Source organism: Antrostomus carolinensis, unplaced genomic scaffold (genome assembly GCF_000700745.2).
Source record: "Antrostomus carolinensis isolate BGI_N321 unplaced genomic scaffold, ASM70074v2 scaffold47489, whole genome shotgun sequence".
NCBI classification, from domain to species: Eukaryota; Metazoa; Chordata; class Aves; order Caprimulgiformes; family Caprimulgidae; genus Antrostomus; species Antrostomus carolinensis.
Window position 1 is genome coordinate 1 of NW_010341496.1, and position 14,607 is coordinate 14,607.

Below are 14,607 nucleotides of genomic sequence, written 5' to 3' on the forward strand. Positions count from 1 at the left end.
CTCAGCTACAAGCCACTCCCTACCTGGTATGGTGCTGGGGAGAGCAGCAAGGTACGGCTGCGTGTGCCGAGGGGTACTCAGCAGTGCAGGGAAGCAATGCAATCTGCTCTCAGTGGCAGTGATGAATGAGATAGAGGAAGGGGATGCTTCGCTACGGGGCATTCAGAGTAGGTATTGAGGGACAGCAAGTTTCAGCAATGCTGGCAACTCAGAGCTGTGGCAGCAGGAGAAGTCCCAGCACAGCCAGCTTGTAAGGTATTCAAATCAAACATTCCTATCTCTGCAGTCAAAAGGCATCAAAGATTGAACATGTTTCCAGGGACCAGCAGCTCTTTCAGGGCAGCGGTATCAAAATCCCTGTCATCTTTCTGGTTCTTAGTGCAGGAACCACAGATGAGAGAGACTTTTCTGCACTGGCCCTTCAGGTTGACCTGTAAACCTGCCTCAGGAGACCAAAATAAATGAAGTAATGACAGTTCCTACTGGAATAGTCTACCCACCTCTGCCGAAAATGGGCAAGTAGTAATTTTCTGCAGCACACAAGCTGTAGGATGCAGGCCAAGGGAGGATGATGGGCTTTGCACAGACAAAGGGAAAAAGCTGATCCCTGACCTCAGCAGCAGCAGCCTGGGTCCCACGTCACGACATGACCACTTCAGAAGCATTTAATGCCAGTAAAAACCAAGCAGCAGGGCTTAAAATATTTTCCCTATCATGTTGCATGCTTCTCACTGAGATGTTAACAAAAACACAGCCAGGAGAAGAGAGGTGAGCTAAACAGTCCCAGCCTGAGTGTGTGGGCAACATGTACCATGAGAGCATAAGATCAGCGAGATTCTGGTACAGCCTGCCAGGTCAGGGGATTGAAACACAGAAAGACAAGCCCTTTGCTGAGTTTCAGCCAACAATATATGCCAGGGCAGAGCCAGCCCTCTGCAGGCTTTAGGTGACTTACTCTTAATAGAGTGACTTTAGGTGACTTGCCTGTATTTGCCAGGCTTCTTCACCCCCAAAAATCAAGGGATGGTCTTCAGCCCCTTCTCTCCAGCAGATCTCAGACAGGATCTGATGCTGTCTACAACCAACACATGACTGACTGGGCTTACTAGGAGATCCTGCAAGAGCTGGCAGTCTTGCTGATTTTATGACGCACCCTGATAACTTTTTACAGAGCAGCAAAACGTGGAACGTGCACCCAGCAATCCACAGAAACACCCTACGTGGTTGTGCAGAAGCCCACTGCTGAAGTGGGGGCTGAGACTGGCAGCAGTTTCCCCCAACGCCTTGAAATGCCACGGTTTGGCCATCCCAGGTGAGGAAGAGGGAAGAGCACCCTACCATTTCCTGCAGGTGTCCAGCAGGATGAGGTTCAGGGCCGTCTGCTGCTGCTGCATCTTCTGGAGGATCCTCTGCACGCTGATGCAGTTCTCAGGGGCGTAGGGTTGTGGAGCGTCAACGGGGACCATGTAGTTCCTCCCTGAATGTTCATACCCATGACCAGCGTAGTAGAATATAGCTGGGAACAGGGAGAGGAGAGGAAGAGTCATGATGCAAACCTGCAGCTCTGTAACCATTACCCCATGGTCATGTCCCACCTCCTGTCCTGAAGGGATACTGGGTTAGGGCAGACCTAGACCAGTAGCACCTATGAAACTGGAGCTATGCTGACATCACAATTTCAACTTTTTTTCCAGTTTGTTCCCTCCAGCAGAGTTGGCAGCAGCCCTGAGAGGCTCTCCTGTACTTGTGGTTTCCAGCACCATTCGTCAGGAGACCCCAAAGTCACCGGGTTTACACATTTCCATAGCCATCTGTGCTACAACACCCTAGCTCGGCATTTGCCAGGCTGAATACCACCTTTATACAAAGTTTCAGTTAATCATCAGCTCCTTGCAAGAATATGAGAACAGAAAAAGTATTTTACCATGATGAAAAATACATTAGCAGCCTTTTAAATTAGAAGCTCCTCAGCTTCCTCATTTTGGAGGAGAGACTAGCAGTGGATTAGATGATGGGAAACACTCTCCAGCTTGCAAAGATCTGCCTGTATTTACACATCTATAAGTTGGTGAAAAATGAGATCGAGACAGAGAGAGATGAGTTCTTGAGATGTCTGGAACACATGGACCACATGCTTCAACAACCTCAGGCCAGATACCAGCCCTATAAGACAGAAAAGGAGCCAGACTCATCCAGGTGTTGGTGGGAAGTCCAACATCAAACAAGAATTTTGGTTTTGAGTTTTACTCTTAAACATGTGAAACTTAGTAAAGGTTTCTGCCTTCACAAGAGATGGCAACATGGAGACATCCAGCTTGGAAAGCCAGCACTGAGGAGCTTGGCATGTCCCAAGCTGGCGCTTCTCTCCAACCCCTGTGTTCAGTGAAGGGCTTTCCTTCTGCACAGGGATCTCCAAGTGGGCTATAGCTTCCTGAAGGGAAGGTGCAAAGCGGCTGGCTACCCCTTCCCAGCACTGACACAACTGCTTGGGGGATGCTGACGAAAGCAAACTCAAGGAACTGAAATGGGTTAAAAATAGCTCTGCAAGGTGACACAAACAATTGCACTACCGCAACTGAGGGACAGTGAAGAATGAGAGGTCAGAAATGGGAACAAGTGGCTAAGAGGGAAAAGCAGGAGCAATTCTTCAGTCAGATTCCCTGCCAAAGCCCATGCTTCATTGAGTAACCTCTCCTCTGTTTTCATTCTTCTATTCCTGCCCCTGTAGTTTGCAGGACACTCACTTTGATCTCTGATGCTGCAAGGGATGCAGTGAATGGGGCAGGAGCTGAAGGACTGAAAGCATGATCTCATCGGATGGAGGATGGCAAGTATGATCTCAGGTCACCCTTGGTTTCTATTCTCAGTGGACAATGGAAAGTTACTCAAATGGCTGTTTTCACAAGTGCCCACAAGGTTTGGGTTCCTCTTCTTGTGAATCGCCAGCCAGAGACGATGGGCTCTGATTTGCAGAAGTTTTAAACTTTCATAACTTGCAAATCAAAGCCACAAAAACCTCCTCTGAGACTAGAAAAGAGTATAAAATAGGAAGCCTTCTGGAAAAATCAGATGTAGGCACTTCAGGTTTGGCCCCTGAAGTCAGCAAGCAGTGATGATTTTCATCCCTCTGCCTCTCCTCCAGTACATGAAAGGGAGCTAATGACGTCCTGGTGATGACGTCCATTACCCAGCAGCATCACTAACAACTGAAATGTTACAGAAAAGCCCACAAAGAATAATTAAATCATTAAATCTTCTAACTTTTGAGGTCTTGTCGTGCATGCTGAATGCACTGCCAAGTGCTCCCTCTGCTATATTAACCACAAAGACTCATGTTCAGACTAAAAAAAGATGTGTTTCACATCAGCTGAACAACTTTTCAGACGTCTCCTGGACTTAATCTCTCTTCTTGAACAGAAAAGTCAACAATCTGCCTAGAGAAGGAAAAGGTTTTTTTATTCCAAGCTAACATTTCAATGCTCTTACCACATCTCGTGAGTCAAAACTGCTGATCAGAGACAAACTTCCGAGTAGCAAATTAAAAAGGGGAAGCTTCAGGCACTGCTTATAATACAGGAAATGTCAGCATGCAACTTAATTAAGGCATGACGGCATATTCCTAGTATTTCACTTGCAACTTTCTGCTCTAGTTGCAGTTCTGACATTATTTTTTTGACTTGGGACTTTTTAGGATGCTCGAAATAACATTCAGGGGGATTCCTCGGTTGCCTGAGGGTTGCATTATTAGATCATTCATGGAATGTTTGGGGCCTTCAAAAATCTTCTGCAGCTTTTCTAAGACAAGATCTGGAGGAAAAGCAGCCAGATGAGCCACCACCTCTATACTGTGAATTAGAGAAGCCTTTGGATCACCTCAAACGTGCAGCCATACAATATCCCTGTGCCTGAAAATGAAGCCAGTTTTTGCTCTGGGCATGAGATATCTCAAGAGAAGGTTAAAAAATAAGAAGGATGACGTCCCACATGGGGGCATAAAGCCCCAGGCAGCATTTTGGCTGGGGCTGAGCACTGGTTAAGCCACAAGTCTATGGTCACAGTGGACACCATACTGAAGATAAGCCAGCATTTACTGAGGACAGAGCTATGCTAAGAGATGCAGGATCGCCAGGGAAGCTGTCACTGCTCTCCTTGGCCCCGAGTAGAACCCACCTAGATCCTATGTCCAGTTTTAGGGACCTCAGTTCAAGAGGAAGGTGGAGAAGCTGGAAAAAGAAGAGGCTACCAAGATGTTGGAGACAAGGGAGACAAGATGTTGGGAGGAGAGGGGAAAGAAACTGGGCTGGGATGATGTGGAGGTGTGGAGGTCAAGGGAGGTCTAACAACAGCCTGCAGTTCTTGGAGGAGCAGTTACAAAGGAGAGACAACAAAGCCCAGCTCTCTGTGTTGGTGTGGACCATACAACATGGGGCAATGAGCACCAACCCATGGAGGGTGATGTTTGACAGGAGGTAAGACTTCCCTGGAGGGTGATGCAGCCCTGGGATGGGCAGGGGGAGAAACGGGGGGCTCTATACCTGTAAGTCTTCAAGACCTGATAAGGAGATCCACAACCAACCCTGACCTTGTGTTGATGACTCCAAAGTCCCTTCCCACCAACCCTCATAGGAGTGTAAATCACAGACAGGTCAGTAAGGACATGCAAGGGAGGGTCAGCCATCCAGAGAGCCCCACAATAAGAAAGAGGTCTAGGGAGGTCAGACACATCTTCTTCAGCTCTTACCAGCATCCTAAAGCTAAATAAAACTCTAGAAGCAACAACAAGCACTGTGCTCAAATACTAACCCACATGGCTATGTCCTCTCTTCTGATCTGCACCAGCAGAAAGATGCATGAATGCCCCAGCACCTCTTGGGCATGCTGACAGGTATCCCTGTGTTACATCAGTCTCCAACTTCACCCCAGTGACAGTATTTCACCAGTCAACCCTCTCCTCCCACCTCCCTGCTTTGTGCCGCACACCTACCCAGATGTCTCCTGACTTCAGCTGTGGTAGCTGCTCCACCAGGTGGGAAATGGCACCTCCAGGTAATTTGAGGAAAAAAAAAACAACAGGTGGCAGCACCAGGATGCCTCTGAGCAGGTGTATGTCTGAGACACCCACATGGATGTACAGAACTGGCTATCACAGGCACTTCTCGGGTCTTTGGAGTTTTAATAGGCTGCCTAGGTTGTTCCTGAAGCTGCTGTCTCACCACTGTCTTCCCATGCCTATGAGTTATGTGAATCCTAAACCTCTCATTTGGTTCTGGATGTTTATCCTGGAGCTAGTGCCTTTTAAAAATGATACACAGGGTTTAGGAGGAGTTGTTAGCTTCTTCCATTTTTATTAACAAGACAAGTTAATTTCAATGATTTGCACTTCACCTGGTTCTTTTAATTTTATGTAAGGAGAACAGCTGAAGAAATGCTGGAAGATGCATCACAGCAAGAGGCAGAACAATTCAGACGGAGAAACCCTGGGGCAATCAGCAGGCAGACTGACCCAACGCCCTACTATTAAGTCTGGATGCCACCAATTACATCAAGAGTTCTCAACTCAATCATGCTGCTGAGACCAGCCTGTGCTGGGGTTCACTGCCTCCAAATAATAGTAGACCACTCAGCTTAGAAAGCTGTAAAGAAAACCACCATCCAGAGCAGGCTATGCCTAACAAACACTTGAGGCTTATCAAGGTTCAGTAACTCAGCTGTTAATGTTTTCCCTGCCAGTGCACAAAATCAATTTTGCCAGGAAGCATCAGTAGCCACAAATGCAGAAAAACACTAGAAGTTTAAATAAGGCACGACAGCATGAAAGGTTTGCCATTTCCAAATCTTTTTTCTCTCCAATGGTTATGAAAACAAGGGAAGCGCCATGGACAAAACACCATTTGGTCCTCACGCACTACTGACAGAGGGCAGGAACGGCAGCGCTGTGGGAAAAGCACAGCAGCCCTCCAGGGATGACCCTGACCTGGGAGAGGAGGTAAAGCCTGAGGTGTAAGAAGATTTCAGCAAGCAACCACAAAAGGAAGCTGCAAACGAAGTCATAGGAATATGCTGTCATCAGATGACGCACTTGGCCAGAGCAGTCACAGTCGTGTACTGCCCTTTCCCACCAGCTCAGCCTCCCCGAGTGAGTCAGTGCTTCCCAGAACGAGGTGGCTTTGCAGCATTTAACTTGTGGCCATGCCCCTATCCATTGCACAACCTCCAAACCTCATGCTGAGCGCCAGGCTGCAATTGGCCTGTGTTGACTTTTGCTGTCTGAATGCCCTGGTAGGCCAGACAGCTGGTGAAGATAAGCCTCATGCTAAGGTTTAGAACCAAAAAAACCATCTGCCTGGTGTTTTCAGGGTACCCATCAGGCTGGGAGAACCTCAGAAACCCCAAAGAAGCTACTTTCACCACCAAATCTGAACATCTGCTTTAAGACCCGCAAGATCTGCCGGTTGGTTTTGTGTTTGAGGAACACTTCCTGTTGAGGACAGTGTGCGATAAGCAAAAAGCCCAACCTCAAAGCCATCTGCAGCTGGGAACCGACTTCTCCAAAAAGGCTGTCAGAGGCTCAAATTAGACCATCAGGAAAGAGAAAAAAGGAAATTGTGGCCAGCTGTAGCAGTCACAGCTAAAAAGAAGCTACTGTCTTCTCAAAGGAGTATGATGGGGGACAATTGACAGTCAATCTCCTTAATTTTTCATCTAAGGAAAAATCAAAAGACCTTCTTCCACCTCACCTTACTGGCTTTGCCTTACCGTAGACTCCCTTCCCCAGGAGCTGCAGGAACCGACTGACTGCTGTCACCATCTCAGCCTTGTTCAGGTCCAGAAGGGAGACAACCTGGAAGCCCAGCTGCTCCAGAAGAAGACTCAACTCAAACACATCCGTGATGGGAGCCATCAGGTTGGGATGATGCTGGTAGCAGTTGTTGCCCACTAAAAGCGCTATCTTGCCTGTAGCTAACGGAAACACCAAGTGACAAAGCTGTAAATGCTCAGCAGGAGGCAAGGTCTCATCTCCTTTGGTTGAGTGAGGATATGGGAACTCTTTTCTTACATCTAGGCCCGTGTTACTACAAGGCTGGAGCAACCCTCCAGAAAGCCCTTGGCTATCTGAACACTTTGACAAAATACACAAACCATCATTTTGAAAGGAAGACTTGAAAAGTTTTCACTGGACAACAAAAATCCCAGGAGTGCAGGAGGATCAGTGCTACCCAGGCTATTTGGCACCTGCCCTACTATGACTGCAGGTCTTGCGTGCCAGTAGTGCCTGGGAGGGGAACGCACAGAGCCAGGCTACGAGGTCTTTTCCCCCACAGAGCTGAAGGAGAGAAACCCTGGGCTCCTGCTTTCATTTTATCTCCACTTTCCACTGTAGGAATAGCAGATTTATGGCACTCAGCAGTGGTGGGAGCAAGGAGCTTTGCCCTGCTCCAAGAAGGGACTTCAAGGAAGGGAAAAGGTGTCACGTGGACAACAACTTTAACTCATTTGGCAGGCATGGAGGTCAAGACTGGGTTACTTACTAGGAATGATCGTACTCCACTTGCTGAGACTGATCAGGGCTTGGCAGGGGATGGGACTCATCCTGTGCCTTGCAGTTGTGGTCCCAGAAGTGCAGAGTCCATGACAATGTGGGCATAAAGGCCTGAAACAGTCTCTGCAGGAAAAGCACTCCTATGCCCTGGCCTCCCATCCACCCTGGAGCCTGGCTTTTAATTAAGGGAATAATAGCTCAGGACGAAAAGATGACAGTACTCACCGAAAAACTTTTCAGAGCGACACATACCTGGAAAAGAAAGAGGGAAATTCTGTCTGTGTCCAGCAGCCAGCACCCCAGTGCCAGCCCCACCTCAGGTCTGAAGCCTGCTCCAACATCGCCTAGCAATGCAAAGCTGGATCAAACACCCGCACAAGCAACACTCCCCAGGCAAGTTCTTCACAGCCTGATTGCTAACCTTAAAGACACTGGTCTGGTGATTTTGGGAGGATTTATTAAATCCTGCCTAATTTATGGAAAAGAAGCAAAGGTAGGAAGCAAAGCTTGGAGAAGGGTCAGGTCAGGGGAAGGAGGGCCAGTACGGAGGAGCTTGTACCCGTTAGCAGGTCTGCGCTGCTTGCACCAGCCCTGCCTGGGCTGCTGCACTTCCTGAGATGACTTGCCTGTTCCCTCACTGCAGTGAAAGCCAAGGAAACACGACTCAAGAACAACATAAGCTTTAAAACAGAGAGCTTCTCCCCAGGAGCAGTCAGCGAAGCCGGTTGTTTGCTTTTGATTGTGATAATATTCCCAGAGACTTTCACCACCCTGCTTTGCCTTTCCCTGCCTTTTACCAGTTCTGGCTCAGAAAAGCCACCCCAAATATGACTCACTTTCACGAGCTATACAAGCTCCCCTGCCTGAGTGCTCCCAGCTTCTTAAAATCATCATTACCCTAACGTTTTTATGTTAGGGTAATTTTTCTATTTAAATTAAATAGCTTTTCCTATTTAAATTAAAAATCATTTTAAAAATCCAGCCCAGCAGAAAACCTTAAAGCCCTACAAGGTTTTAGAAGAAATTAAGGGCATATTTTTAATTGTATAAATCTCACAGATCTGGAAGACTGTTAGCACCTGAACCAGTGTTGATAATGCTCCAGGGGTGCCTGGAAAGCCATCAGAACAATCCTGTTCATCCTTTTCTGCCTCTGACAGAGCTGCCTGTTGCACATTAAAGCTACTCAGCCATAACATTTTGAATCCAATCTAATCCTGTGCCCCTTTCTCCCTGCCTGACCTTTCCCCCCGGACGCTGTTTTGCCAGCTGCCAGGAAGCAGGCAGAGCGCTCTCTGGCTATACAGGATCAATTTGCATCCTGGAGCATTTTTAAAGCCAGTCTAAAAGGCAAGATGGGAAGCTTATGGCATAGAAAAATCTCTAGATGGAGTAAAGAGCCAGCAAAGCTAGCCCATGCTATTCCTGTCTCAGAGCAGGGCAAAGGCAGAGAGCCAAAGCGGCCACTACACCAAAGGTGGAACATGCCCGAGGCTCTGGGGACCCATCTTCTCCCTGAGATCCATCAGCTCACACAGCATCAGGCCTGGGCTACCAGCCCGAGGGGCCTGAACCTTCCCAAAATAAATACCATCCTTTCCAGCTCTATGTGTCTGAGTGCATCACTTCATCTCAGCAAAGCTGTAAATGAGTTTTAGCAAAGGACCCCGCTGTGATCTGGCCGGGGAGCTATTAAACCAACACCTTGGAAAGGCAAGAAAATTACAGAGAGCACACAACCTGCTCTAACACGGCAGCTTTCCAACAGACTGCAGGACCCAGCAGCATCCCACGCTGCAGCACAGCAGATCATCGGGTTTTGGGGATTTTTTGTTTTACAGATGCCACTTCCCTTGTTACCTCAGAACCCCGTTATCAAGGAATCCTATTTATCACAGGGCTACTGCACAGCTCTGCTGAGATCATCGTGTCCAGTATATCCAGGGTGTGAAACTGTGCTCTGCAGGCTGTTCCCGTGACAGCAACACAGGATTGCCAGAACACTCCAGCCTCCCTGCAGAGCCCCATGCTGCTTTTCTACCCCGAAGTGTCTTCCCTTCAGCTCCCTGCAAAAGTGGTATTTAAAACCAGCAGCTTTTATTTTTGTTAATAAAAGCATGCAATATCTGTCCAAGCCAGGGTTACAAGTGTTAGAGTGTACAAGTGTTAGAGCCACAAATCCTACTTCTCCGAGTCCCACACCCTGGAGGATCAGCTTCCCCTGGCCAACTGAGCCACAGGGTAACGTGCCAGCACTGGGCTCCTTGTCCACTAGCCTGACACTTTCAGGCCAGAGCACTAAATCCCTATCTGCCCTCCAACTACTTTTCATGCTAGAAGGTGATTTGCAGCAAAGCAGACGTGGGTCGGTTCTGCTCACCTATGTGAATATCCACAGCATTAGTCCAGTGCTCTCCATGGCTATTGGAGGCACAGCAGAGGTACGTACCGGAGTCACTGACCTTTGCGTGGGTGATCTAGACAGATCAAAAGTTAAATCACATTATTTATGGTGAAAATCTGTTGGCTCCTGCCACAAGGCACCTATATTCCTGGAATAAAAAGTCATTTTTCTTGCTGTTTTCTGAGACCTCGTTCCTTGCCTCACAAAGCTAAGAGATTTCCCATGACTTCTGTCATTCTAAGAAGCTCAGTAAGGCCATGCACTAAGGTCTACTGATGATCCCAGCTTCTGGAGAGCAAGAATCCTCTGCCCAAATGCCTGCCTTCCTTTTTCCAGCAGCCCTCGAACCCTGTGTCATATCCATACTCTGCCCCAGGAGCCACACTGGGAGGACGGTACATGGCCAACATCAGAAGGTTGACTGTATTTCCTCTTAGGAGACATTTTCTAGATTTCTGATCATGCCCATTGTTCTCTTCTGGCAAGTTTGCAGCTCTTATCCATCTCTCTTGACATGGGACAAGAATCAGAGCAGCACTGTGGTTCTCCAGCCCAGGCTCCTACTCAGAGGGGAACTAAAGCCACCACTGGGTCAGATTGGCCATGGCTTTGTCTAGTCAAGTACTGAAAACCTCCAAGGACAGAGATCTCGCTGCCTTTCTGGCTCCAGTGCAGCACCACCCACCTTCAAATGAAGAACTTCCTCATTGCCAGCCTGAACTTCCCTGTTAAAAGTGCAATCTGAGGCCACTGACCCCTATAATATAACCTACCACTACTGAGAAGAGAGAGAGATTGGATCTCTTGTCTTTGTTACCCTTCACGTGATGCCCCAGAAGGAAATCTGCCTTTCTTGGATCAAGAAGACAGCACTGATTTACATTCAGACAGTGACCCAAAATAAACCCAGACCTTTTGCTTCCTCCTTAACCTTTTTCTTTCAGGGCTAACCACTTTTCCTTCTAGGTCTCCTGTGGACAGACAGCACTCCTGCAATTCCATCACTCCCCAGTACCCTGCACAGACAGACAATCACCGTTCTTGGGCCACTGCTGTGAAGAGGCATGAGAGATGTACTGAGAGCCCTTGACATATCTATGAATTGGTTACTTCTTTGAGAAACAGCCACAGCTTTGAAAGAAGCCCATAAAATGTATTCCCTCTTCAGCTGGAGTCCTTCAGTCAGCTGTCAAAGGAACAGGGGTGATTCGTGCAGTGCTTTCTCACAACCCTGCAACATGGCAAGGAAAGAGCTGAGCATGAGGCTGCTTCTCAAGGGCTGGAGAGATGGGGAGGACAGGCAAAGACAGAATGCTTTCTCCTTGTCACCTGGTCACACAGATCAAAGCACGCCCAAGCCTTGACATGCAGGTACGAGCCAGGCTTAAGGGCTGCCACCTGTCACATCCAGGATGACAATAACACAATTTTCAGTAGTGTCTCCAAGGCTTCTGAGGCTGTGCCGTGCCTGCTATCCAGCAACGAGCTTCTAGCACCACCTCAACAGCCAGAGTTTCTGAACTATCCCAAGGCAACAGAATATGGGATCACAGAATGGTGGGGGTTGGAAGGGACCTCAGGAGATCACCTAGTCCAACCCCCCTGCCAAAGCAGGTTCACCTAGAGCGGGTTTTGAACTTCTCCAGAGATGGAGCCTCCACAACCTCCCTGGGCAGCCTATTCCAGGGCTCTGACACCCACACAGTAAAGAATTTTTTCCTTATGTTTACATGGAACCTCCTGTGTTCCAGCTTGTGCCTGTTGCCCCTTGTCCTATCGCTGGCCACCACTGAGAAGAGTCTGGCCCCATCCTCTTGACACCCACCCTTTAGGTATTTATAAACATTGATAAGGTCCCCTCTCAGTCTTCTCTTCTCCAGGCTAAGCAGACCCAGCTCTCTCCGTCTTTCCTCAGCAGAGAGATGCTCCAGCCCCTTCATCATCTTTGTAGCCTCTGCTGGACTCTCTCCAGAAGACCCCTGTCTCTCTTGAACTGGGGAGCCCACAACTGGACACAGTACTCCAGATGCGGCCTCCCCAGGGCAGAGTAGAGGGGGAGAAGAACCTCCCTCGACCTGCTGGCCACACACTTTTTAATGCACCCCAGGAGACCATTTGCCTTCTTGGGCCATTTTGTTGGCTCATGGTCAACTGGTCATCCACCAGCACTCCCAGGTCCTTCTCTTCAGGGCTGCTTTCCAGCAGGTCAGCCCCCAACCAGTCCTGGTGCCTGGGGTTATTCTTCCCCAGGTGCAGGACCCTACACTTGCCCTTATCAAACTTCATCAGGTTCCTCTGTGCCCAACTCTCCAGCCTGTCCAGATCTTGCTGAATGGCAGCACAGCCTTCTGGTGTATCAGCCATTCCTCCCAGCTTAGTGTCAACGTTACCCAGAGTTTTTTTTTCTTCTGGTGTTCCAGCAGATTCCCATTCCGGTACCACTGGTAGGTGGGGGCTGGGACCCCCATGGCAGCACACTGCAGCTGTAGTGGCTTCCCCACCTCCACCTGCTGCTCAGTGGGGTTGAGGACGATGACTGGTTCTCCTTGCCAGAGCTGAGGGGGCAGACCTGCGAAGCAGCAACACAGGATTGGTCCTCCCTCCGCAAAGACAGAAAACAATGGTAATTTTTTTCCCCTGTATAGGACTCTACATATTGCCAGAAAAGTGAGCTTTTCCCACCCACACCAAGAGATGGAGACAACCCATGGGACATCACCGCTGTGCCATTTTGCTCTGGGAGAATCCTTGAGAGCAACACACATGATAGTAACTGACACACCAAAGCCCCGCCTCTGGCTTCTCAAACCCGACACTCGCTCTTTCCTGAGAAGGAAAGTCAACATGCTGAGGTCAGCCACACCTGAAGTTATTTTTGCTCAGCTCTGAAATAGCCAGATTGCCTCTTCCAGTCCCTCTGCCCAATGCAAATGGACAAACACCCAGTATAACTCTGGGAAACCCACAGCATGTGATCAGCAGGAGGAGCAGGTACATCCAGCTGGGGTTATTTGGACCATGACAGGGATCTGAACCATCCAGAGGATGGATACAGAGGTCTGGCTTAGACCTCCAAGCTCATGTTGCTGAAGCAATCCTTCTGTATTGTGATTTTTGAGCTAGGAGGGGACACAGTCCACAAAAGATTATCACTGCAGGGGTATGCAATGTCTGCACAAAGCATAAAATAGATAAAAGCTAGAAGACACACTTGTACCTCTGGCAACACAATGATGGACCTCCACCTTCACCCAGTCGGAGAAGACGGCATTTTTGTAGAGGTCATTGATTCTGCAAGTGTAAAGTTGGGTCTGCTCTGCAGTGATGGGCAAGTCTTCCTTGGTGGCACCAGGAATCTGGCGGCAGACAGACTAAAGGAAAAACACAGAATCATAGAATCAGTCATAGAAGGGTTGGAAGGGACCTTAAAGATCATCCAGTTCCAAACCCCCTGCTGTGGACAAGATTGTCAACCACTAGATCAGGCTGCCCAGGGCTCCATCCAACCTAGCCTTGAATGCCTCCAGGGATGGGGCATCCAGTTCTCTGGGCAACCTGTTCCAGTGTCTCACCACCCTCTGGGTGAAAAATTTCCTCCTAACATGCCCTAAATATCCCCTCTCCAAGTTTAAAACCATTTCCGCTTGTCCTATCACTATGCCCACGTAAAAAGTCACCCTCCCTCCTGTTTCTAAGATCCCTTCAGGGACTGGAAGGCCGCAATGAGGTCTTCCTGGAGCCTTCTCTGCTCCAAGCTAAACAAGCCCAGCTCCCACAGCCTTTCTTCATGAGAGGTGCTCCATCTGTTGGATCATCTTCCTGGCTCTCCTCTGGACCCTCTACAACAGCTCAACATCCTTCTTGTTTTGGGGGCTCCAGGCCTGGAAACAGTACTCCAGATAGACCTGGACACAGTACTCCAGATGGGGCCTCACAAGGGCAGAGTAGAGGGGGACAATCCCCTCCGTCAACGCGCTGGGTACCCTTCTTGATGCAGCCCAGGACACAGTTGGCATTCCAGGCTGCAATAGCACACTGCTGGCACATAGGTGGTGGGCAGTGAGTTCATCATCCCCGCTGGTAGTAGAAGGCACCTCATAAGAGCAGGAAAAGTGGAAATCCCTGGTTTCCTACCCTCCTCCAGCTGCAGTGAGGCAGGAGGTGCTTCTCCATTGCACACCCCCTCCCATCATCTGCAGGACTTGGTGTACACACACATCCTACCTCCCTCTCCTTCTAGCCGCCTGGTTCTCACCAGGTCTGGTCAGCTCCATGACTGTGAGCAGGGACCCAGCCTGGTGTCGTACCCAAGGTCACCTCAGCTCCCACCCTTACCTGGTGCTGACAAAACCACTGGTACTGCAGACATGTGCGTCCCTTGGCTCTGCACCGCAGGGTGAAGGAGTATCCCACGGGGATGGAGACAGAGACTGGCTGCTCAGTGATGGCAATGGCTGTGGAGAAAGAGGACGCAGAGGTGGATACAAGCCAGGTGCTCATCCCACCCATGACCAGGCACAATGGGCCGCAAGAGGGGTTACCCGGATAGAAAGGGAGGTTTGGGAAAACAGGGATGCTGGGCCTCCCGTGCCCAGGAGATGCCACGGGGCTTTGTGAGGGGGTCTCCTGGGGCCCAGCCCCACGGGTGGTGGCAGTTTTACCG

At 49.2% G+C, this 14,607-nt stretch overlaps 1 protein-coding gene across 1 annotated transcript; it reads right to left on the reverse strand.

Annotated features, from left to right (window-relative positions):
• Positions 1–1,334: 1,334 nt before the first annotated feature.
• Positions 1,335–14,398, reverse strand: LOC104520082 (mucosa-associated lymphoid tissue lymphoma translocation protein 1; the record flags this gene model as incomplete). The annotated part of the gene is made up of 7 exons (XM_010176484.1): positions 1,335–1,516; positions 6,757–6,960; positions 7,766–7,792; positions 9,921–10,017; positions 12,335–12,513; positions 13,162–13,315; positions 14,280–14,398. Coding segments are annotated over 7 exons (962 nt in total), but the record flags the coding sequence as incomplete, so codon positions are not given.
• Positions 14,399–14,607: the final 209 nt, after the last annotated feature.